General features: G+C 50.2%; 1 protein-coding gene across 1 annotated transcript in view; it reads left to right on the forward strand.

Moving 5' to 3' along the window:
* RALGPS1 (Ral GEF with PH domain and SH3 binding motif 1) overlaps positions 1-24,895 on the forward strand; it is a 257,605-nt gene that overhangs the window by 3,275 nt on the left and 229,435 nt on the right. The window contains exon 2 of the mRNA XM_077768262.1: positions 21,461-21,582. Within this exon, the coding sequence (XP_077624388.1) occupies positions 21,526-21,582 (57 nt within the window). The 5' untranslated portion in view covers positions 21,461-21,525. The remainder of the gene's footprint in view (positions 1-21,460; positions 21,583-24,895) is intronic.

Consider the following 24,895-nt stretch of genomic DNA (forward strand, 5'->3'; position numbering starts at 1 on the left):
GAGAGAGACAGCATGAGCGGGGGTGGGGGTGTAAGAGAGAGAGGGAGACACAGAATTTGAAAGAGGCTCCAGGCCCTGAGCTAGGTTTCAGCACAGAGCCCGACACGGGGCTCGAACCCACAAACCGTGAGATCATGACCTGAGCTGAAGTCGGATGCCTAACTGACTGAGCCACCCAGGCGTCCCAGGAAAGAAATTTTCAAAGGACAGAGAATTAGACTGTCATTAGACTTCCCATATACAGTCCTGGAGGCTGGGAGGCAGTGGATTTGTGACTGCGGCCTGTTCAAGGGGGAGCGGCTGCAGTCCTTTGTGCACCCAGCCATGAGGCCACTCACGGCTGGTTGCAAAAGAAAGGCGATTCAGACATGTGCGGACAAAAAACATACAGTATCTGTGAAGTGTAGCTGAGAAAATGCCATGTAAGGCTCTCCGGGGGAAGGACAGTGAAAGCAGGGCAGAGATGATGAGCTCGGGGAAGAGTGCAGGGAGCAGCGCAGAGCAGGGCACCTGTCAGCGCCTGTGGTTTATCTCCGTGCCTGTTGCTGCTGTGCGTCAGAGTGTGTATTGTGTTACGTTATTAACAATTTTAAGATAGAGGAGAACTGCTGTGTGGGAAAACATAATAGGCTGAAAATAAAAATTCTAAACCACCTTTGCAAAACCTAAGGTTGGGAGAAGGGATGAGAGAGTGAGGAAATAAGGTTCCATGTTTAGGACACTTAAATACAGGAAATGAAACATAGAAGCATTGTTATTTATTTGTCTTAAGGAAGGAGACGCGGATGCCTGGGTGGCTCAGTCGGCTAAGCGTCCGACTTTGGTTCAGGTCATGATTTCACGGTTCGTGGGTTCGAGCATCGGGCTCTGTGCTGACAGCTAGCTCAGAGCCTGGGACCTCTCTTCAGATTCTGTGTCTCCCTCTCTCTCTGACCCTCCCCCGCTGGCACTGTCTCTCTCTCTCAAAAATAAATAAAACATTAAAAAAATAAAAAAAAGAAATCATCAAGACTCTCAAAGTACTTAAAAAAACAAAAACAAAAACAAAAGGAAGGAGAAACAAAAGTTCAGTTTTGACTTTGGGGCATCAGAAGATGTATTAGGGCCAGATTTGGTTGCATACATTAGATAACCTCTACATGAAATGGCTTAAACATTAAGGGTTTTTATGTTTTCATCTCATGAAAAAGTAAAGAGGCAGTGTACGTTTGGTGTGGCGGAATCAATGTCATCTCAGACCCAGGGTCCTTACGTCTTGCCACTCTTCCATCTATAGCAGATTGCCTCCTCATTCAGGATGGCTGCTTGAGGGGCGTCTAGGTGGCTCAGTCGGTTAAGCATCCGACTTTGGCTCAGGTCATGATCTCAGAGTCCGCGGGTTCGAGCCCTGCGTCAGGCTCTGTGCTGACAGCTAGCTCAGAGCCTGGAGACTATTTCAGATTCTGTATCTCCCTCTCTCTTTCTTCCTTTCTTTCTTTCTCTCTCCCTCCCTCTCTTTCTCTTTCTCTTTCTCTTTCCTTCCTTCCTTCCTTCCTCCCTTCCTCCCTTCCTCCCTTCCTCCCTTCCTCCCTTCCCTTCCCTTCCCTTCCCCTTCCCCTTCCCCTTCCCACAAAAAAGTTACAAAGGTTGGTAAAGCCAGTGTTAGCAAGTGAGTGGGGAAGTGGGTCCTCTGACATTGCGTAGGGAGTATGAACTGTCATAACTCATGGGGAACATAATCTAAAAATACCTAACACACATTACAGTGTCCCTAATCTGGGCGTCTATCAGCATCCCTCTCGGAGTCCCTGCTGCAGAAACTGCGCCACTGCGAAAGGCAACACAAAGCTGTTTTCTGTGCCTGGTGTGGCAGAAAGGCAGCCATGAATTAGGCGGTTATTACACGGAAGCTCGCTTCCTCTGTTCTGACATGGGAGAAGCCACAGACTGGTGGGCTTAAAAGATAAATTGCATAATCACGTCTCCATCAGGGGTTGCAAACTAGTGGCCCGTGGTGGCAGATAACACTGTGCCGGGCACGGTGTTAAGTGCTTTACACAATGCACTTACTCTCATCTCACAGCGAACTCACAGGTGGGTACTATTGGATCACCTGCATTCAGAGGAGGAAATTGAAGCACAGAGAGACCAAATATCTTTAAAAACATTTTTTTTTTTAACATTCATTTCTGAGAGAGAGACAGAGGGAGAGAGAGAGAGAAGAGACAGAGTGTGAGCAGGGGAGGGGTAGAGAGAGAGAGGAGGACACAGAATCCAAAGCAGGGTTCAGGCTCTGAGCTGTCAGCACAGAGCTCGACGTGGGGTTTGAACCCATGGACTGCAGATTATGACCTGAGCCAAAGTCAAACACTTAGCTGATTGAGCCACCCAGGCGCCCCGAGACTAAATATCTTTCTTAAGGTCACCCAACCAATAGATGCCAGGCCCAGGATGTGGCCGGGGCTCCAAACTCTGAACTTCTATCAGCTCTGCTACCCAGCCCAAGGAGCACTGTCTAATCTCCCCCTTGGTTGCTTTGTGTGGCCAGCTCAGTGCTTTACAGATGTTCAAAATGGCAAGTACTGAGGGGTGTAGTTAGCCACAGGCCCCGTGTGTCTTTATTCTGTTACACTTGCAGCTTCACCACTGACGTCATCTGCCTGGGCCTCGTAGGCGCGTGAGGGGATGGCCTTGGTTTCTGGTATGAGCCCCGCTTGGTTATATGTATTTGTGTGGCGCGGCTGGAAGGCTGGAGGAATACACCTTCCTGCTTGCTGTGATTGCCTCTGGTGTGTAGGAGAGGGAGGGCAGTGGGCCAGGGGTGGCCTGATGGCTTTTATTTGTACATCCTCTTGGGTTTGGCTTAGAGCAACAGGGACCTGTTGCTTTTGCAGTTTAAACAGGAAGTCCAATAAAGTATAACTTATAAATAATCAAATATCAAGAAACATCCCAGGAACTGCAATGGTACCTTCCTTTCTGTTATTTCTTTTGAGATTGTCTTTGTAAACGTGACTGTTTAGGCAAGGAGACTTGAGTTTTCCTTTCTGTAAGAAGAAGGCCATCAGCTGGAACATGTGACACTTTGTGACTTTTGAGCATCTTGTTCCAGAACCTAAACTTTTATTTATTTATTTATTATTTTAAAAATACAATGTATTGTCAAATTGGTTTCCATGCAACACCCAGTGCTCAACAAGTGCCCTCCTCAGCAAGCGTCCATCACCCACTTTCCTCGCTCCCCCACCCCCAATCTACCCTCAGTTTGTTCTCAGTATTTAAGAGCCTCTTATGGTTTGCCTCCCTCCCTCTCTATAACTTTTTTTCCCCTTCCCCTCCCCCATGGTCTTCTGTTAAGTTTCTCAAGATCCACATATGAGTGAAAATATATGGTATCTGTCTTTCTCTGCCTGACTTATTTCGCTTAGCATGATACCCTCCAGTTCCATCCATGTTGCTACACGTGGCCAGATTTCATTCTTTCTCATTGCCATGTAGTATTCCATTGTATAGATAAACCACATCTTCTTGATCCATTTGTCAGTTGATGGACATTTAGGCTCTTTCCATGATTTGGCTATTGTTGCAAGTGCTGCTATGAACATTGGGGTACATGTGCTCCTATGCATCAGCACTCCAGTATCCCTTGGGTAAATTCCTAGCAGTGCTATTGCAGGGTCATAGGGGAGTTCTGTTGTTAACTTTTTGAGGAACCTCCACACTGTTTTCTAGAGTGGCTGTACCAGTTTGCATTCCCACCAACAACGTAAGAGGGTGCCTGTTTCTCTACATCCTTACCAGCATCTATAGTCTCCTGATTTGTTCATTTTAGCCACTCTGACCCATGTGAGGTGGTATTTCAAACAATCCTAAAATTTGTATGGAACCACAAAAGACCCCAAATAGCCAAAGTAATATTGAAAAAGAAAACCGAAGCGGGAGGCATCATAATCCCAGACTTTAACCTCTACTACAAAGCTGTAATTATCAAGCCAATATGGTATTGGCATGAAAACAGACACAGAGACCAATGGAATCGAATAGAGAATTCAGAATCGGACCCACAAATATATGGCCAACTAATCTTTGACAAAGTGGGAAACAGTATCCAATGGAAAAAAGCCAGCCTCTTTAACCGATGGTGCTGGGAGAACTGGACAGCAACATGCAGAAGAATGAAACTAGATCATTTTCTCACACCATACACAAAAATAAACTCAAAATGGATGAAGTTACCTGAATGTGAGACAGGAAACCATCAAAACCCTAGAGGAGAAAAGCAGGAAACAACTTCTTTGACCTCAGCCACAGCAATTTCTTACTTGACACATCTCAAAAGGCAAGGGAATCAAAAAGCAAAAATGAACTATTGGGACCTCATCAAGATAAAAAACCTTCTGCACTGCAAAGGAAACAATCAAAACTAATAGGCAACTGACAGAATGGGAAAAGATAGTTGCAAGTGACATATTGGATAGAGGGCTAGTATCCAAAATCTATAAGGAGCTCTCCACTTCTATAAGGAAGTGGGCAGAAGACATGAATAGACAGTTTTCCAAAGAGGACATCCAGATGGCCAACAGATACATGAAATGATGCTCAGTGTCACTCATCATCAGGGAAATACAAATCAAAACCACACTGAGATACCACGGAACCTAAACTTAAATCGACAGCAGCACAAAGGTTGCTCAGGACAGGGTCTGTGAGCCGTGGGAGCTGGAGGCCGGCTCCTGACGCGGCCGCATGACCCGCTTACTGGATGTCTCGGAGAGGCAGCCGTGTGCTGTGTGCCAGAGCTCTAGCGGTCCGGGGAGAAGGACGAACACATGATGCAGGACACGGGGGGCAAGTGCCATGGAGGAGAAGGCTGGGTGCTCTAAAGGCTGTGGGAGAAGGACATGACAGAGGGAATCTCAGAAGGGGTCCTGGAGGAAGTAGCCTCTAAAATAAGACTGGAAAGGAGAGGAGGGAGGAGGATGGTCTCATGGCCCCTGTTTACACCTGACAGTGAGAGACGGCAGGGCAGGCGTGGCCACCTGTGAGCTCCAGCAGCATTTTGGCACCTGTCTGCACATCTCTCCCTCCTTGGCTGGAAGCCACCTCCACGGGGCTGGCAGAGGCACTGCACACTGCCAGCACAGAACATGCTTCCCTGCAGTACCCTTAAGCCCCCTCTTTCCCTCCGTGGTGAGGACCAGAGCCCTGACCACTTGGGAGTGGGTTTGAATGCAAGGAATTGGTGGGTGGGGTGGGGAAGCAAGGACATCAAGGTTAGGGCATGACATTCACATGGGCCTTTGGGCTGTCACTGCCTGGGCTGTGGAAGGTCAGCCTGGAGGGAGCCTGGGAGGGAGCTGGGCTGGAGGGATTGTTAAGGCGACTCACCTGTTTTCAGCTGATGTGGTACCTGGGAGGTGGCTTCCACCCGGGTCCTGCTTGAGCCCCGAGTGTTGGTGTACCCCCGACCCTGGCCCGTCCCGCCTTGGGCATTAGCCCCTGTATTTGTACTGCTTCTTCCTCCACCCCGCTCCACCCCACGGGGGTCTTTGTACCTGTGGGAGGGCTTTCTCTCCTTCAAATCCCTTTATGCAGTCCTTGAGCCTTTTTGGGGTACAGCAGAACCAGGTGGCTAGGGGTGCTGTTGGGGTGGCTGAAGTGTCGCAGCCTTGCTCTGACCCTGCCCCTTCATTTCCACAGCAGGCCAGGGGAGCAGTTTATCCATTTTTATCTAGAACACATCTGACTGCTGGGTTCTGTGCGGGGACTGTTTGAGAACCTCCCCTGTGCCGGATGCTGCAGCAGCACTTACCCAAGAGGCGGCCTCAGCCCAGGGACTTCATGCACAGGGAGCACTTAGGCGAGTGCCATACGAGGGGGGCACAGAGGGGGAATTGGAGCCTAGAGAGCCACTTGCCCCCTGCCATGTAGGTGATGGGTGGAGAGCTGCATTTAGACCCAGGATGCCGGACTTGCAGGTGCCGTCCCTGGTGGCAGATGAGACAGGTGTGACTCGCCTTACAGAGCTCGTGGCCCAGCAGGGACAACAGCGGTTCCCTGTCAGGGTGACAGGTGCTGCGGTGGGTTAGTGGAGGCACACACAGGACAGGCCCTCCACCCGGACTGAGGACTGGAGGACGGAGAAGGGACGAGTGTCCCCGGCAGAGTCCTCAGTGTGATTAGAGTCACTTCCCTGTCACCTGGGGCTTATACCTCAGTCTCTTCTGGGCTTTGGTGAGGAGGCACTGGTTTGGTGGCCTGGGTGCACACTCGGTTAGTGGTCGGTCACTGAAGGCAGCTGTGTGGCTCTTGATCCCAGTCAGACTCCTAGGACCTTGGCCCTTAGGCACTCCCACTGGGGAAGACCCGTCCTCTTCCACAGGCTGTGTGACCTGAGTTTGTCACTGTGAATTCCCTAGCCTTTTTGGGGATACATATGCAGAGGGCCTAGTTTTATGGATCTGTGCTGCCCGACCCACTTCCTCACTTCTGCCCTCGAGTACATTCGGCCGTCCCGTAAGGACTGCTCCATTAGTTACAATGGAACATTATAAAAACTCTGAAAATCCAAATTAAGTAAATCCCGCCTTGACCCTGCTGTCCAACAAACCGGAGTGCATTCGTGCTGCCCGTTTTCTTTTCAGTCCCTGTCCGCAGGGCCCGTGGAGTTTGGTACAATTGTGCACCTTGCTGACTTCCTTGACGCGGCTGCAGAGGAGATTGCTCAGCTGGGAAGTGGCCACCAGGTGGTGCCCAAGCACCAGGCACCCGGCTCCGCCCTCCTGCCGCCGGACCACCTGGCTGAGAGCCCTGCTCCAAGTGCGCGTCCGTGGAAGTTTGCTTTCGTGTTTCTCCCCAAATGCTGTGTTGCTCGTAGCCTTATTTTATCCCTTATTTTAAAATAAATACGTTTGCCCCTTATTTTAAAAGAAATAAGAAATATTGAAGTATACAAAAAGTAGAAAGTAAAAGTACTGCGCAATCACACCTTTAGCAGGTGATGGTAGTAACAGTTGAGTGTGTCTTTATGTACCTGTATGTGCGCGTGTGTCCACATGTGTGCATATGGATTCGAAAGCATGTCCAGGTGTCACTTTCTCAGTGAAAGCACTTCTCAGCCCTCTCCATTCAAAATCGCACCCCTCCTCCCCCTCTGCCTAGCCCCCTGCCCTGCTTTACCTTTTTCGTCTCTTACCACAGCTGACTCTCCATATATTCCCCTGCATGCTGTATTCATTGTCTGCATCCCCCACCAGAATGTACTGGGGGGTGTCTGACTCTGTGCCTGGCACCTAGCATGGTACCTGGCACATTCTAGACTTTCAGGAAATACTTGCTGAATGAACTACTAAGGATGGCTGTGCCCTGAATTTGTGGACATCTTTCTTTGTCCATAACTATTGATCTGTTGCATCCTTTTAAGCCACTGCTTAGGGTCCCCTTGAGTGGATGTGCTCCAGCTACCTGTACTGAAACACACCGATGGGGTTTTCCAGTGTTTTCTTCCCTTTTTTTGCAGGTGGTGGTGCAGTCAGTGACCTTGCTGGAACACTCTCTCTGGTTGGTTGCCTGTCTTATGATTTCCTTGCTTTGCTCAGACTCTGGGCTAAGTGCTTCCCAAACAGTATTTCATGTGGTCCTCACACCTGTGAGAAAGGCGCTGCTGGCAGCTTCTCTCTTTGCAGGTGGGAAGCTGGGGCTTAGAGCACAGGCTCCTGGCCAGGGTCACGTGTCCACTGAGAGCGGAGCCAGACTCCTGGGGAATTCCTTCCGTACTAAAGATCTTACTACATCCTCTCTCGTGACATTTCAGACACACTTTCCCCAGTTTTTTTTTTACATCTTTTTCTTGATGTCTTTTTAAAAATATTTATTTTTGAAAGGGAGAGACAGAGGGAGAAGGAGAGACAAGTGGGGAAGGGGCAGAGAGACAGGGAGAAAGAGGATCCCAAGCAGATTCCCTGGTGTCGGCTCAGAGCCTGACATGGGGCTTGATCTCACGAACTATGAGGTCATGACCTGAGCTGAAATCAAAAGTTGGATGCTTCACTGACTGAGCCGCCCCCATGATGTCTTTTCTTTTTTTCTTTTTTTAACGTTTATATTTTTGAGTCAGAGAGTGAGCAGAGAGGGGGCAGAGAGAGAGAGAGGGAGACACAGACTCCGAAGCAGGCTCCAGGCTCTGAGCTGTCAGCACAGAGCCCAACTCGGGGCTCGAACCCACGAACAGTGAGATTATTACCTGAGCTGAAGTCGAAGGCTTAAACTACTGATCCACCCAGGCGCCCCAATGATGTCTTTTCTTATACAGAATTCTAATTTTTATTATAGTTAAATCTGCCAGTGGTTTCCTTTGTTTTTCTGGCTTTTGTATCACCCTAGAGGGAACTTCTTCACCCCAAGGTTATTTAAAAAAAACAATGATTAGTGTTTCCTCTGGTATTTTTATGGGGATTTTATGCTTGGCCAAATCTCTAATCTATCAAAATTTTATTCTTATATATGATATTGGATGNCAATGCCATCATGGCCAGATGTTAATTCTCACATGTACTTGACCCTGTGTTCTGGGCTGCGTTCTGTCCTGCTCATTCGGTCATCTCTCTGTGCTCTTTTTTTTTTAAAAAAAAAATTTTTTTTTTCCTAATGTTTTATTTATTTCTAGGAGAGAGAGAGAGACAGCGTGAGCAGGGGAGGGTCAGAGAGAGAGGGAGTCACAGACTCTGAAACAGGCTCCAGGCTCTGAGCTGGCAGTCAGCACAGAGCCCGACGCGGGGCTTGAACCCACGAACCGCGAGATCATGACCTAAGCGAAAGTCGGACGCTTAACCAACTAAGCCACCCAGGTGCCCCCATCTCTCTGTGCTCTTGACATCCTCGACCGTGGCTTCCTGGCAGGACAGGTCACTTCTCGTCATGTGTCCTTTTTTTTTTTTTTTTTTTTAACTTCTTAGCTTTCAAAAATTATTCTTCCAGATGAAATTTCAAATCAATTTGTTGAATTCTAAAATGAATCCCCTTAGATTCAGAGTGACCTTGTATTTTATTTATAGATCAGTTGGGGGAGAGTTGATGTTTTTGCAATATTGTCTCTTTATTCAGAGGAGTGAAATATCTGTCCTTTGATTTGTCTTCTTTTTTGTTAGGAAAACTTCATAATTTGCTTCAGATGATTTCTGTACATTTCTTTTCAAGTTTATTTGTAGGTATCATTTGGTTGGTAGGCTCCCAGGATATTGCCTTTTCTAGCTGGCTGTTGTGTTTGTGACTAAAGAGACTATTGATTTTGTGGCCAGATGTCTAATACTCATAGCTTCTCCTCTGTCCAGTTCCATTTGCTGCAAATCTTCTAGGAATTCTTAATTTCTGGTTTGGTGATGTCATTCTTCCCTGTATTTCAACACTGCAACAGATTTCTTGTTCTTTGTGTTTTTTTTTTTTCATTTAATAAGATTTGGTGAGGGGAATGCAGATGTGAGGACCCAGTACATTGTCTTGAAAGTAAGATCTATTTCTGTGGTTTGTGACTTTCTCTGTACGCTCTGGTGCCCCCCCTTCCCCCCGCCACCCATTGCTGTGTGCTCCATGGAGTGCGGGGTGGTACTTGAAGACAGTCTAGGACCAGGGATATACTTCCTCAGCTGCTGGCTCCTACCTCGTGGGGCGCACCCTCTATTCCTAATGGGCTTTGTTGTGCTGCCCAGATGGTTTTCACTCTCTTTCTCCAGCCAGACCTCGCCTACCCCACCTTACTCATAGACAACTTCCTTCCTCTTTCAGTGGGAAGTGCCAGGCTGTGCATGATGAGTCAGGGCTCAGTGGTATCTGTCAGGAAGGGCCAAGAGTGTGGGTGTCCTGTTCTGCCAACCTGTTCTTCACCTTGATATTTCTAAAGTTAATCCTGATGACAAGGAAGAACAGTGAAGGGGAATTTGAATTAAACGACCATGGTGAGCCAGCTAGTCTCTGGCACAGGGCTCTCCATTCAAAGCGGGCGGAAGCAAGTGCTGAGCTCATTGCCCGCTGGGCCTTCCTGTGCTCCCGAAACCTGACCTGTACCTGGGGTCCAGGCCAGGCAGGCACACTTAGGGGTGTGTGTGGGAGTCCCACGGATCTCACGGCAGCAGTGGGGAGGAGAGGGGCCTTGAACAGATGTGTGACTTTTTGGCCCTTAGTGAAGGTTGGAATGGATGTGGCCCAGCCAGTGAGCTGGACTGTTACCAGTCAAACCAGTCATTCCTCTGCCCTTGGCAAGAACTAAGAAAGAGAGAGGGACCCCCTGCTCCTCACAGTAAACTGCCTTCCAGCCCCATCCTCTATCTACCGTAGATAATGTATGTTTGGCCCATGTGTAATGTGTGAAATGCCTGATGCTCAGCACCCAGAGCTGCAACTCTCAGTTGATGGTTGGCATGGGAAATGATAGGCCCTTGGTGTTAGGCCAGATTGTGGAGATTGTGTGTGTGTTGGGGCCGGTGAGTGGGGTAGGCTATGAGGGTGTAGGATTGCTTTTTAAATTTAACTTTTTAGGGGCACCTGAGTGGGTCAGTCAGTTGAACAGCTGATTCTTGACTTTGGCTCGGGTCACGATCTCACGGTTTGTAAGCTTGAGCCCTGCATCGGGCTCTGTGCTGACAGTGCAGAGCCTGCTTGGGATGCTCTCTCTGCCTCTTCCCTGCTCATGTGCTTGTGCACTCTCTCTCTCTCTCTCTCTCTCTCTCAAATAAATATTAAAAAAATAAATTTAACTTTTTATTTTGAAATAACTTTAGGTTTACAGACAAGTTGCAGAACAGTCCACAGCATTTATGTACATCCCTCGCCCAGCTCACGTGTGAACAGCTCGCACAGGCTTAATACTGATACCAGATCCATTAGGTGATGGGTTAACATAGTATGATGCTCTGAACTAAGACTGTTGACATTTTCCAGATACCAGCACTTTCCCTCCTAATGTTCCTTTTCCATTCCTGAGTCCAGGGTCCCTCCCTCATCTAGTCGTGAGGCTCCTTAGTGTCCCCTGGCCTGTGGCAGCACCCTGTCCAGAGGGTCACATCAGGTCCCCACTGGAGGAGTCGTGTGGTCTGGTTCTTGTACTACTGCTTCACGTGCCCGTAGGGTAAAGGCGTCTGGTCCTGAGGGACGTCACCGAGCCCCCGCGTACTGGTGCAGGTGCCCACCATGCAAGCCAGGCTCTCCTGTCTCCTCAGGGCCACCTTCTGCCAGCCAAGACCTGGGTGGCGGCCACCCTCGTCCCTGTTCTCCTGCCACCTTCTCTGAGACATGCTGTCAGGTGTCCCCTCCGTCTCTTGGATTTTTAATGTTTTGCCTTCCACTGACTCCTTATTTTGAACCTGACAATATGCTCAGGACTCACTGTGAGCTCCCAGGAAACCCCAGTCTCCATCTCCTGTCACCCCTGTTTCCTCCCCAGCAGGCTCCCGGGGACTCGGGCACCTCTTGTTGCTTTGTGAGCCGGGCTTTCCCTGCCTGGGGCCCAGGGCCCTCCTGCCGCCAGACCCTGGGCTGTCCTCAGCTCCGTCCTGGATGGTGCTGCATGATCTTAAATGTTTTTAAAACATTTGTTTATTTTTGAGAGACAGAGACAGAGTGTGAGCAGGGAAGAGAGGGAGACACAGAATTGGAAACAGGCTCCAGGCTCCGAGCTGTCAGCACAGAGCCCGACGCAGGGCTTGAACCCACGAACCATGAGATCATGACTTGAGCTGAAGCCAGATGCTCAACCCACCGAGCCACCCAGGCGCCCCAGATTAGCTTCCTTTTGAGAACCTTTCCTGGTTTTATAAGAAGTGCAGATTCTTCACTCACACTTCTTTTGGTGCCTCAACTTCAATGCGATGTCTTTTGGTCGCTTGCCAAGAGAGCCCTGCCCGTGTCCGCCCGGTCCCGGGGAGGGTGAGCGTGTGGTGAGGGGTGCCAGCACAGACGTAGCTGCCATTTCCCAGCTGCTTCCAGCCTACTTCAACCTGGCAACCCTTTTGATGACCGTCTGCGAGGTGGGGGAGGAAGGGGAGGCAGAGCTGGGCCAGGCCGGGTAGCTTGCTCAGGGCTCAGAGTAAGTGATAGGTGAGAATCAAATCCTGATTTGTCTGTTCTCTAAGCCACAGAGGTATCCGACTCCCCTTCCTGCCCCCAGGCCTTCACCTGTAGCAGTGAGCCTGCGGGGGTCGGGGGGTATCGAACTCCGGGCCGCTGCAAGGCCTCCCCAGAGCCAGATGTGCTCCCGGCTCCGTGGGGCTAGAGCACGGGTGCTGTAAACACGCCTCACTGCGTTCCAAGTGGATGTAGATACTGCTGTGATTCTTAGACCGCAGATTAATTTAAATGTGTTAGTGATTTATAACAGCTTTTTGTTACCAAGGGTTTTTCTTAGTCAACGGATGCCAAAAATAGAACTAATTTTTTTTTTAGCGTTAAAAAGGATCATTTCTTAAGTACATGTATGTGTATATTTGTACATTTACTTGAATCTCTGTGCTTGTGGACATGTGCCTAAATGCTGCCTTACCCTAAGTGAACTGTGACCTTGGACACAGGGACTAGGGTTTGTGGGGGACAGGGACTTGCCTTTTCATTCCATTTTTATAATTTCTGCACGCACGTGTATTACTTTTATGTAAGAAGTTCAGGAAGTCCTCCTGCTCGAAAAGGTTAGGCGCCCCTGGGCCGGACTGAGGTTTCTGGGACAAAGAGGGGCCGTGTCCTCTTCTGCCTCCCTGGCTTCAGTGCACAGTGCGTGGGCTGTGGGGGGCGCTCAGTCTGCACCTGTCCCCTGAATTGGTGCATCGCCGCCTGTTTGCGGGGGGCCCCACCGCAGCCCCATGAACGCAGGTGCTTCCCTTCCCCAGGAACATGCCCTTGTGCGCGTCTTCTCCGGGTGCCCTGCTTCACGGTTTTGTCCCTTTGAGGGGCCTGCACACCCTCCATCCCTAAATCCAGCCCTCTTTCCCACGCCTCGCAGCTCTCCTCCTCCCCGGAGGCACAGCCGCGGTGGCACCTCCCCGGCCCACTCTCTGTCCCTCGGTGAGAAGGTGGGATGGATGTTGGAGGCTGAACATCTGGCGGGTGGTTTGGAAGGGGCTGGAGGCGGGGGTGGGGGGGGGTTGGAGCAGTGAACGCCGCAGTGAGTGATGGCATTCAAGTCTGACATGTGCTTACGTGGCCCTGGCCTCTCTTTGGAAGCCGCCAGACGTGCCTGCTTGCCAGGAAGGGAGGTCTGGCCAGTTTGGGGAGGGTCAGGAGGAGGTGAGATAACAGCCCTGCCAGCCCGCACAAGGGGGACTTTCTCGAGCAGCCGACCCGTGGTCCAGCACCACAGCGATGGTTACCTTGGGGGAAGCCTTTCGACAATTCGAGACCTGCATGCTGTGGCTGTGTGTGTGTGTGTGTGTGTGTGTGTGTGTGTGTACACACATGTACATATATACACTTACTGCTCCTGCAGCGATGGAGGGGTTGTGGGAAGAACCCCTTGTTTCCTTCCTGTCTGTCTGGTCACGGCTTCTGTTCAAGACCGAGGAAGGGGGAGCAAGCTCGCACCGAGTCTGCAGAGAGCAGCACCGGCCGGCCTCTGAAGTGAGGCCCTGGGTCCGTTTCCATGCTTGTCTGAAACATTTGGAAGAGATCACTCTCTTGTAATTGAACATTCCTGGATATGTGTATTTTCTTTGAAACAACCTCCATACGCTTAGGAAAAAGTGGTTATTCTGCCTCCTCAACAGTGGTCTGCACCAGACTGTCTCGTGTTATTTTCTTGGTTTCCTGAACCTGAAACATTGAAGGAGAATTCTGAAAGTTTGGAAGGAAACCAACATGGCATATGGGATTTTCCTTCCCTCTCCGGGAGCCCACACGCAAGAGCAGATTCTGTCACACAGCAACAAGAGATGAGGGATTGTTCTGTGGTTCTGATACAATTGCCACGTTCTTGCGAAGTTACGTCATGAGAATTGCTTTTTCTTCTGCGGTGTTTTGGTTTCCAAGGAGGCATTAGCAGTGTGTGTGTGTGTGTGTGTGTGTGTGTGTGTGTGTGTGTGGTGAGAGACTTGGAGGATGGAAAGATGGGGTTTTGGTGTGATTCCGATTAAAGAGGCGGGCTTAAAAAGTTGGAGCTCTTACCTTCCTGCCAGACTGCTCGTGACCAGCAGGTGCACAGTCAGTGGACCCCTAGGTTACAGTTTCATTAATCTCTTGGCGCCTCCATTTCCTCACGTGTAAGAAAAAAATCTGTTAATACATGAAATCCTTAGTGCCTGAAACAAAGTGATAAACTGTCGTGATGGTAATGGTGGGCAGACAATGGTGTGTGAGTCCCTTGCGGCCAAGGGCAGGTCTGATTCCTCTGCACAGAGCAGGGTTTGGGCAGTTTCACCAAGTTTGCTGAACTGATGAGGGAGTGACCAGGACAGAAAACACCGTGGCTGTGGCCGTAGTGTCAGGGCCACCTGTGAAAGCACACTCTGTGGGGGTCCCTGCCTGGCTTATTGGCTGCTGTGTGTTAGGACGGACACGGGCTGGGGGCAGGTGAGGCGGGGAGCCTGGCACACTGGAACCTCAGGGGCCCTTTCACGCCTCAAGTTTCTGCACTTGCTCGGGGCATCCTCCTCGCCCTCGGCCGCCTTTTCCTTGAAACGCTCCCACTGGTCGGTCCTTCGAGACCCAGTTCAAGGGTGCTTGTCAGTGATGTCCTCTTCCACCCCCAGGGTGAACCTGTGATGTGTTCCGGCACATGTCCTGTGAGCATCTACTTATGGGGAGTTCTCCCCACTGCACTGCAGGGTCCTGGAGGGCAGAACTCGTCCAGCGGGCTGGGTGGGCGATGAGTGAGTGAATGAACAGCTGGGCAGCCACTCGTGACAGCCCCAAGCTTCGAGGTCATCCTTGGCTCCTCTCTTGTCTTCCCCCTCCCATGTGGTCCATCAGCAAGTCTTGTCTGTTTCCCTCCAGAATCTCCCTTCCCCAGGCCCATCCCCCATCCCTGTGGCCAGCAGTCTGTGCCGTCGTCCTCTCTTACCCCAGCTGGCTCCGAGGCTCCGACTTTGTCTCTCTTCATTCAGGTCTATGCCCAGCAGCCAAAGTGATCTCAGAAACCGTAAGATCAGATCCTGTCACTCCCCTGCTCAAAACCCTCTAGTACGCCAGAGGGTCCCCACTGCACTTCGGAGAAAACCCACACTCCCACCATGGGATCAAGGCCCTTCATGCCGTGGCCCCAGCCTGTCTGTGCACTGCCTTCTGCCCACACCCAGGCCCACCTGCCTCCATCACAAGCCTGCTAAGCTCATGTGTGTCTCAGGGCCTTTGCACTTGCTGTGCCCTCTACAAAGAACATATGCTGGTTTTTATGATGACTCCTTCCTGAGGTTTCAGTTCAGATTTCACATCCTCAGAGTGTCCTTCCTTGACCACCTGGCAAATACCATCCTCCACCATCGTTTACTTTTCTGGAGAAAATATAATTTCAGTATTCTTTGTTTCCATGTGTATATTTTCTTGCTTTTAAAAACTTTTTTTAATGTTTATTTTTGAGAGAGAGGATGAGTGAGGGAAGGGCAGAGAGCGAGGGAGACACAGAATCTGAAGTAGGCTCCAGGCTCTGAGCTGTCAGCACAGAGCCTGATGTGGGACTCGAACTCACAAACCACAAGATCGTGGCCTGAGCTGAAGTTGGATGTTTAACCTACTGAGCCACCCAGGCACCCTGACCCATGCACCCTGACTTCTACCCTGGAATATAAGTTCTCTGGGAGCAGAGCCTGCTGGCTTTGTGTCCCTAGTGCCTGGATCAGGGATTCTGAACCAGTCATCTCTGAATTTTTTTTTTTTTTTAATATTTTTATTTATTCCTAGGAGAGATAGAGACAGCGTGAGCAGGGGAGGGTCAGAGAGAGAGGGAGAAACAGACTCTGAAACAGGCTCCAGGCTCTGAGCTGGCAGTCAGCACAGAGCCCGACGCGGGGCTCGAACCCACGAACCGCGAGATCATGACCTAAGCGAAAGTTGGACGCTTAACCGACTAAGCCACCCAGGCGCCCCCAGTCATCTCTGAATTTTGATGGGAAAAATATGACATCTTTATTTTCGCCAACTTCTGATTGAAGTTTAACATTTCTCTCAGTGATTAATATAGACAGTGAGTCACAGTAATAATAATAGTACTTGGGACTTTGTCACCAATAAAAATCACAGGTATTTTCATATCACATAATTATTGACCTTTTAGACTATACTCATAACTACTTTCAAATTATGGTAGTTATTAAACCTGCCAACAGATCTTGTTATTTCATGCAGTAATAAAAAAATATGTATATTCCCTTACATGAAGAAATATATGTTATTATATTATAAATTATTTAAAAATAGCTGTATTTTAATATAATTTTTTCCTGAATTTATAATTCAGTTTAATATAATTATAATCCTGTGTAATCGGTTTCCTGTACAATTTGATTTTATGCATTTAAAAATACTTCTGTGAGAAGGAACCCAGAGGCTTCACTAGGCTGCCAGAAGGGTCCAAGATGTAAACACGGTCAGAAGCCCGTGGCTAGAACAATGCCTATGTGAGTAGGAGCTCAGTGGATGAATGGTGCCTCTCTTTCCCCGTTCAGATGAGACCCCGTGTTTTCATGGTCAGGTTGCTGGTGGCTTGGCATGGATTTGGTGTTACTGAAGTAGCCCCGGTCAAGGTCTTTTGGAAAGTCTCTCTCACTACTGCAGAGCCGGGGGTGGGAGCCAGGCCCATCACTCTCCTTTTCTTTCAGACACAGGCTCTCCCTTCACCTTTTCCATGCATCTGCTCCCTTCACATTCTGGCCGACTGTCCCTACAGCCAGGCTGGATCTGGCCACCTCTCTACAAGCGAGGGCAGAGTGTCTCAGTTTGGCTAATCAGCAGAGACTGGCATCTCAGGGTCCTGAGTTCCCAGGAGAATCAGATGGCCACTCTGGTCCATTCAGTCTGGCCTGGGAGCTAGGGTCGCCATCATCAGGGGCCTTCTTGAAGGGTGGAGAAGCTGTTCTCAAGGAGGGGCCTAGGCCGGGCTGATGCCCTTGATGGGAGTCTGGTCCCTGGCCAGGCCTCAGGGACTGAAGGTGGATGGATGGGGGGTGTCTCTGGGCCCTGGAAAGATGTTCTGTTCTGCTTGGTCCTGTTTTTTCTTAGCATGTGAAATATCACTTGTCTGAGACATGCTGCCCATGAGTTAGGCTATTTTTGTCCATGGCGAGACTTGCAGGAGTCAGATCTGAAACAAGTGCTCTGTCTTTCTTTCCCGCCCAGGCTGCCTGTGCACAGTGCAGGGCTAACACGCAGTGGCTCACGTGCTTTGTCTCTAGGCGGGCTGGGAGGGGGGGGGCAGGCTGGCCTCCTGGGGGAGGGNAGATCTGAAACAAGTGCTCTGTCTTTCTTTCCCGCCCAGGCTGCCTGTGCACAGTGCAGGGCTAACACGCAGTGGCTCACGTGCTGTGTCTCCAGGCGGGCTGGCGGGGGGGGGCAGGTCTGGCCTCCTGGGGGAGGAGCTGCATGCAGACCCATGGACTCAGCCTCCGCTCCCTGGAGGTCTGGCACCCACAGCTGGGAACTGTGTCTCGCTGTGGAGGCCTGTGGTCGCACAGAGCATGATGCTGTGCTTTCTTAAGCTAATTTTTTGTTTGTAAAAGAATAGGCGTAAATGAATAGAACTGTAGGATTAGATTAACACTCATAGTGACTAGTAACCTGGATTGAGTGCCTGGTCTGTGGCTGGCCCCTGGCCGAGTGTTTTACATGTATTTTTTTCACAAGTTCCTCATGGGCTCTTGGACGAGGCCCAGGCGCTGGTATCGACGGACCAGGGTTTGAACTCCCGAGTCCCACTGCTCAACTAGCAGTCAGTTAGTTATATCACCTCTTGGTGCCTCAGTTTCCCAGAAGAGCCTCCCCTGCATGGGGTTTTCGTGAAGACGAAATGAGCTAAAAACATAGCGCTTAACCCAGCTTTGCGCAGTGGCTGCTCCCTGTGTACACGCTGTTAGTGTTGGACAGGGGCACCCGAGTGCGCCCCCAATGATGCTGGAGAAATGGGCAGAGGTGGTGGCATCCTGCAGATGGGACACAGGGGGTGAGCAAATGACTAGTCGTGGACGAGGGTGTGAGAACGAAATGTGATCCCTGTATTGAAGGGCTGTGTGACTTGAGAGTTTCTGGTGTCAGGTTAAGTGGGGAGAGCCGAGGCCTCTGGTTTGGGCCCCATGTTGGGCCCCCCTTGGGGTAGACCCACAGAGTGCCAGGCATACCGTGAAAGGATCGAAGCCCACATCAGCCCTGAACTGGAGCAGGTTGGATCCACAGGGAGCATCAGGCTGGTTGTCTCCCATGCCCTCTTCCCACGGTGACTCTGTCAGGCTTGGGTTGAGTCACTTCTCTCCGGCCTGAGCTGATCTGAACAGAGTCTGTCCAACATGCCAGTTGCTTCTGACACAGAGACAGCCTGGCTATGTTGGCCCCGACTCCCAGCGCATATGAGCTGGTATGTCTGGTCTGAGACGGCCCTGCGGCTTGAACCAGTCTCGTGCTGCTGCTTGAGCCTTACTTTTAGCCTCAATTTCTGGATTCTCTACTTTGAAGTCTCTAGGTTCTCATGGGGTGTCTGTGGGAAGGTCCCATCTGCCTGACTGCTGGGAGGGGCTCCCTTTGCTCTGGCGGCTGGTTCCCCTTCTCAGTCCCATCTCTTCTGTACCGGAAATTCCTCAAAATTGTTTTGCTTATTACTAACCCTTCTCTCAGGGCGCCTGGGTGTCTTAGTCGGTTAAGTTGTTTGAGTCTTGATCTCGGCTCAGGTCATGATCTCCCCACAGTTTGTGAGTTCAAACCCCATGCCGGGCTCTGCCCTGTAAGCTTGAAATTCTCTTTCTCCCTCTCTCTTTGCCCCACCCCTGCTTGCATATGCGTGCTCTCTCACTCTCTCAAAACAAATAAATAAGCTTAAAAAAATAACTCTTCTCTCTTGTCATGTGGTAACGTAGTTTGTTTTTGCTATTTTAGTATTTCTTTGATTATTTCAAAAGGATGTAGAGGGGAGCAGTTAAACATGTGAGTTCAGGTCACCATCACGAAACAAGCTGGTGGCTGCTGCTTTCATTGTAGTGTAATTTACATGCCGTAAAATTCACCCACTCCAGGCGTGTGGCTCTGTGACTCTGAGTTAACTTACGGAGCTGTGTAATGGGCATGATGATCCAGTTTTAGAACATTTCCGTCACCTCCAAAAGATCCCTGTGCCCATCTGCAGTCAGTCCTGCCTCCACCCCAGCCACCACTGATGTGCTCCTGTCTCTATGAATTTGCCTTTTTTGGGCATTTCATAAAAATGGCATCCTAAAGTACAGTCTTTTGGGTCTGAGCTCTTTCACTTAGCATGTCTTTGGGGTTATTCATGTTACAGTTTATGTTGGTATTTTGTTTCTTTATTGCTGAGGAGTCGTCCACTGTATGGATAGATCACATTGTTTATCCACTTGCCACTTGAGGAGCGTTTAGATTGTTTCCAACTTCCAGTTCTGATGAATAATTCATATACATGTCTTTGTGCGGAGATATGCTTTCACTTTGTTTAAAAGGTGACCGCACGCAGGGCTCCTCCGAGGACAGAAGGGATGGACAAGTGAGAGTTCTCAGCCCAACCCCTTTCTCTGCTCGTGAAAGAGGAGTTTGGCCTCTGCTGCTCATTTTTTCCTCTGAGGAAAAACTTAGCCAACCTGTGCTTTTCCCTCTTCTTTTTTGGTATAAAAGTTATCAAGCATTCAGAAAATCGAGAGACTGGTGCAGTGAACATCTGTCACTGGATGTCAGGTGTTAGCATTTGGCCATAGTTGCTTTATCTCTACTTTGGTGTATTTTGTAGACTGATTGGAAACTAAATTGCAAGTCCCCTTTAGCCGTGAATTCTGCCATAGTGCATTGCCCAGACAGCCTTTCTCCTCGGGAAGGCAGCCAGCTCACAGGCTGTTGCTGAGGAGGAGATGGCCGACGAGGAAGATGGCGGAGCGGTTGTGAGGGAGTGGCCATCGTGGCTTTGGAGATGGGGGTGGACGGAGCCAGCAGCACTCTGACCTTCTGGGGCGCTCGACTCTGTTCTGTGCTGACGCACTGCTCTGTGATGAGCCCTGTGGCTGAGGCCCCAGCAGGGTCACAGGCCTGGTCGAGATCTTTTCCATTCAGCTCCAGACCATCTTCCCCAGTGAGCTTCAGGAGGCGCCTTGCTCTCCAGGGTGGATTTTTCACGGGCACCGCAGGTTCGACATGTATCCCAGGTCAAATTCATCATCATCTTTGCAGATCTGCTGCACCACCCGTTCCTGCCCTTGATGTGGGACATGCCGTCCTTCTGGCACCTCAAGCCAGACACCATTCACCCTCAGCTCCTCCTCCCCGATCGTCCTTCCCCAGCGGTTTCTGTTGATCTTCTGTCCCTGTTGTCTCCCAGTCTGTCTCCTTCTCGCTGACTCCACCGCAGCAACCTTACTTAGCCCAGGGGACCTTCATCTCTGGCCTGAACAAATGCAGGTGGTTGCCGACTGTACCCTGACCTGTTCCTTTCCTTACCCTCGTGCACCCTCCCTACTCTCCTGGTCACTTTTCTGCTAAAAAGCAGGTGGTGGCTGCAGCTCTGTGTTGTCCAGTGATGTGATAAATGCTCTACTAGAGGCATGTACGCATCGGCACGGGAGCACCTGGTTCTGGTCTGAGGGGTCCCGGCTCCATAACCAGAGGACATGACATTTGAGCAGGGTCTTGAATGACGATGGGATGGCAGGGTTACGCATGAGTTACTTAACCTCTCTGTGCCTCAAACTCCTCACACCTAATATGGGAATAATAGGACCTATGTGAGGCGGTTGTGAGGGTGAGTTGAGTTAATGTACGCAAAGTAAACGACACTTGGTGGGCAGTAGACGGGTATTAGCTGTGATCACATTGTTATTGATGAAACGGTCTCATGCGTGGGGAAAGACAGTTTGTCGTCTCTTCCTGCTTTCATTTAAAACAAAGGTCACAAACTCTAGTGCCTGAGAGGGCCAGGCATGTCCCCGATGGTGGCACAGGGCAGGTGTGGTCTGGAAGGCACTTGCCCCAATGCAAGGGGCCGCTGTTGCTCAGCTCAGCTGATGGTCATCATGCAGGAACGTGAGGCCAGTACTGCCAGGTATTTTCATTTTCAAGAAAGGCTAGAAATCCAGAATTCCATGTGAAGCCTTCTATTTAAAGATTGTTGATGAATTTTAAGAATATTAAAACCTATACAGGCTCAAGAAACTACATATGTGGGTCATATTTAGCCTAAAGGCCGCTGGCTTAAAACCTTTGTTTATACAGGTCTCCCCCAGGGTCTTCCGCTCAAGTCTAGCACAACTCCGCCTCCAGGGTGGGGTGAAGTTGGGTGTGAAAGCTGGTTTTTATGAGCCCCTTTGCCTTGCAGGACTTCTCCAGACAGGTTATGTCACCGACAGAGGCTGCCCTGAAGCTCCCTGCGGCCCGGAGACTATGTACAAGAGGAATGGCCTGATGGCTAGCGTGTTGGTCACCTCCGCCACTCCACAGGTACAGGGGCTGTGAGAATTGGGGCAGTTGAGGGGCAGGCCCCCGGTAAGTCGTGGACAGCAAGGCAGCAAGGCTTCACGAATACCACCATTCTCAGCGCTCCCGTGGCCCCTGCCCCGCCGGGCGTGAGATGTGGGAGGCAGTCAGCCCTGTGGATCCGTGTGTTTTCTTCAAGGAAAAACCATCACCTGCCCAGTCCGGTCATAGCAAGTGCCACATTCCATTTTGGTGGCAAGATGGGATCAGCTCTTTCCCGAGAAAAGCGGCTGCCGATGTTAAATAAGTCACACATTCCAGAGTGAAGTCAGACAGAAGTGCTTCCAGTTGGCCTGGTGTTCGTTCTTACCTTGCTTGGTAGGAAATGGCTGGAAAGACCGGTGGTCTGAGGGTGGCCTGGGCTGCGGCCCCTGCCCTGGGGCTTTGGGAACTTGTTTTCCCCATGCAGTGATGGGACAGAGGCACGCTAGCAGGAGTGGGGGTCCGGCCCGGGGACGTCACCTTGCCGGACGTGTGATGCATGGCTCCTGTGACAAGCTGGCAAGGGAACAGTCAGTGCTGTGCGCTTGCAAGCCCCTCACGGTTGGCTGGGCTTTTGAAACGATCCTGTGTGATCAGCTAGAAATTCACAGGAACCAATTCACATCTCAGAAACCTTTAAGAAAGTCCTTATTTTGATCTCTGCCTCTGAAAACAGACTTGCGAGCACCTTCTAAGACTCCCTGATGGTGCCAACATAGGTTTAAGTAAAGTCCCTGCATTATCGTCAGCACCAGCACTGATGTATTTGGAGCAGCACTGGACTAAATAAGGCCCCTGGTGTGAGTGTGTGTGTCTGTGGCAGATGCAGTGGGGAGGTTGCTGCACATGAAATCCCAGGAGTGGACTGTTTGGTAACTGGAGGAATCAGACTTCTGTTTTCATTTACAATTTATGCCCCATCTCGAGTAGAACTTCTTTTCTGATCTCTCTGAGTATATGCGTATCTATACACCTATGTATACACGTGTGCGTACATACTATGTGTACGTACATCTGTATGTACACGTGTGTGTATATGTGTACGTAGAACATGGCAAGTACTCCATAGTTACTGAGTGAAAGGACACAAATGTAACCAAAGTACTCAGTTTTGGTGACTGAATGGCCCCACACACACGTACCCCATAATCCAGTGCCTGTCACACACCAGGCCCTTGCCTTGCCTGCTCCACAGGCATTATCACACTGATCCTCACACTAACCTGATGGTGTGTGTGTGCTTCACCCCCAGTTTACAGATGGGGAAACTGAAGCAGGAAGGTGGGAATACACTGGCTCGCATCAGACAGCTGGTCAGCAGTGGGTGGGGGTTCAGAGCCGGGCCTCCGTGACTCAGCCCAATGCTCTCAACCGTGACAACACCACACTGAGGAAAATCACCCTGTCACTCGACTTTGCTTGCTTTCTGGAAGGTGGTTGTGGAAGTGCAGAGTGACTTACCGGTAATCACCTGCTCAGGGTCTGTACATAAGACTGAGGGGCGGGACAGACTGCCACTTCCAGAGGTACTCGGGATTAGTCTTTGTTACTTTTCACAGGTTTAGCACAGATTCTTCTCATGGGAGAAGGTCCCACCATTCGTTCATATTTTTGAGAGAGAGAAAGAAAGAGACAGTGCGAGTAGGGGAGGAAAAGAGAGAGGGGGAGGCACAGAATCCAAAGCAGGCTCCAGGCTCTGAGCTGTCAGCACAAAGCCTGACACGAGGCTCAAACCCACGAACTGTGAGATCATGACCCAAGTCAAAGTCAGATGCTTAACTGACTGAGCCACCTAGGCACCCTGCCCCATTCATGGCACTTTTTTTTTTTTTAAACTTTTTTTTTTATATTTCTAGGAGAGAAAGAGAGAGAGACAGCGTGAGCAGGGGAGGGTCAGAGAGAGAGAGAGTCACAGACTCTGAAACAGGCTCCAGGCTCTGAGCTGGCAATCAGCACAGAGCCCGACGTGGGGCTCGAACCCACAAACTGCGAGATCATGACCTAAGCGAAAGTCGGACGCTTAACCGACTAAGCCACCCAGGCACCCCTCATGGCACTTTTAAAATAGCCATGCCCGGCCCATCCAGGCCCCTTGAATCATCGTCTCCCCGGGAGGGGGGGTCAGCCAGCTGCTTTGGAAGCTTCATTTTATACAACCCGCCCCCCAGTCCTGGGGAGTAGGTCCAGCAGTGCTGTTGTACAGAGACGGGGAAGTGAAGTAAGTTGTGTGAGGTCAGGCGGCAGCTAGTGTGGGCTGGCACCCCACTCAGGCCTGACTTGAGAGCTCTTCCCCCCGTGACGTGCTACTTCTTGAGGTCACCTTAGCCTTCTGGGTATGTAGCCTCACTTGTAAAACCTTTAAATGACACAGGCCTATTGAAATCCACAGGTTTAAGTTTCTGCTCCTCCTTTTAACCTCACATTTTCAGTTGTTGACTGTTGGTTTCCCTCACTGGCCTAAAAACACTGTAGTTTCCAGTAAGATTGCAAAGTTTTTCCAGATATAGCCATTTTGGAAAGAGTGAAATAAAGAAGAATTAATAAAAGCATGTTCTCTGAATCCTGGTCCAAGATACTGAGGTTAATGGAAACCACAAAGTCCCTCTTCATGGGTTGAGACGAATAAAACCATTTACGAATGGGGCACAGTTTTTGGGTGGTAAGCTTGACTCGTTCCCCGAAGTAGAATTTGATGAAATTAAATAGAATCAAAGAGAAGGTATGTTCAACATTCTGGGATCCCCGCAGTGTTGGGTTTCATGAAACTGGCCACGTTTGGGGAGTTTTAACTTGCTCTTTTATGGGAGACCCTTTCTCTACATGGCAGGACTCACCGTGTTCTCCTTAACGAGGGGCTCTACCAAATATAACTTTCGGGCCCGTCTCCAAAGCCAGCTGGTTACCTCTCACCTCATCAGCTAACAGGCTTTGAATTCCAAGTGGCCCCTATGTGAAATAAGCCTTGAGGGCCAGTTTAACATTTTGTGTAAGAATTTCCTGCAGTGACTTCAAGAAAAAAACAAAGGTGAACCCAGGTGATATCTGAAAGCTGTAAGAAGACAGACAGACGATTGCCTCAGGCCTCCTGAGTTGCGAAGGCCTCTCTGAAGGAAGAGTGGGCTGAATCTTTTTACCCCAGCGGCTACACAGCGGGCCAGAAGTGATCAGTGTCATGAACCAGGGCATGCATCTGGCATCACCTAGGCGTAAAGCTGCATTCATGTCCTGGCGCTTCGGTCTCCGAGCGGCGGTACCCTGGGGGAGTGGCACGGCCTCTGCTTCCTAATCTGAAAAT

This window comes from Crocuta crocuta, unplaced genomic scaffold (genome assembly GCF_008692635.1).
Source record: "Crocuta crocuta isolate KB4526 unplaced genomic scaffold, BGI_CrCroc_1.0 scaffold35, whole genome shotgun sequence".
In the NCBI taxonomy this organism is placed as follows: Eukaryota; Metazoa; Chordata; class Mammalia; order Carnivora; family Hyaenidae; genus Crocuta; species Crocuta crocuta.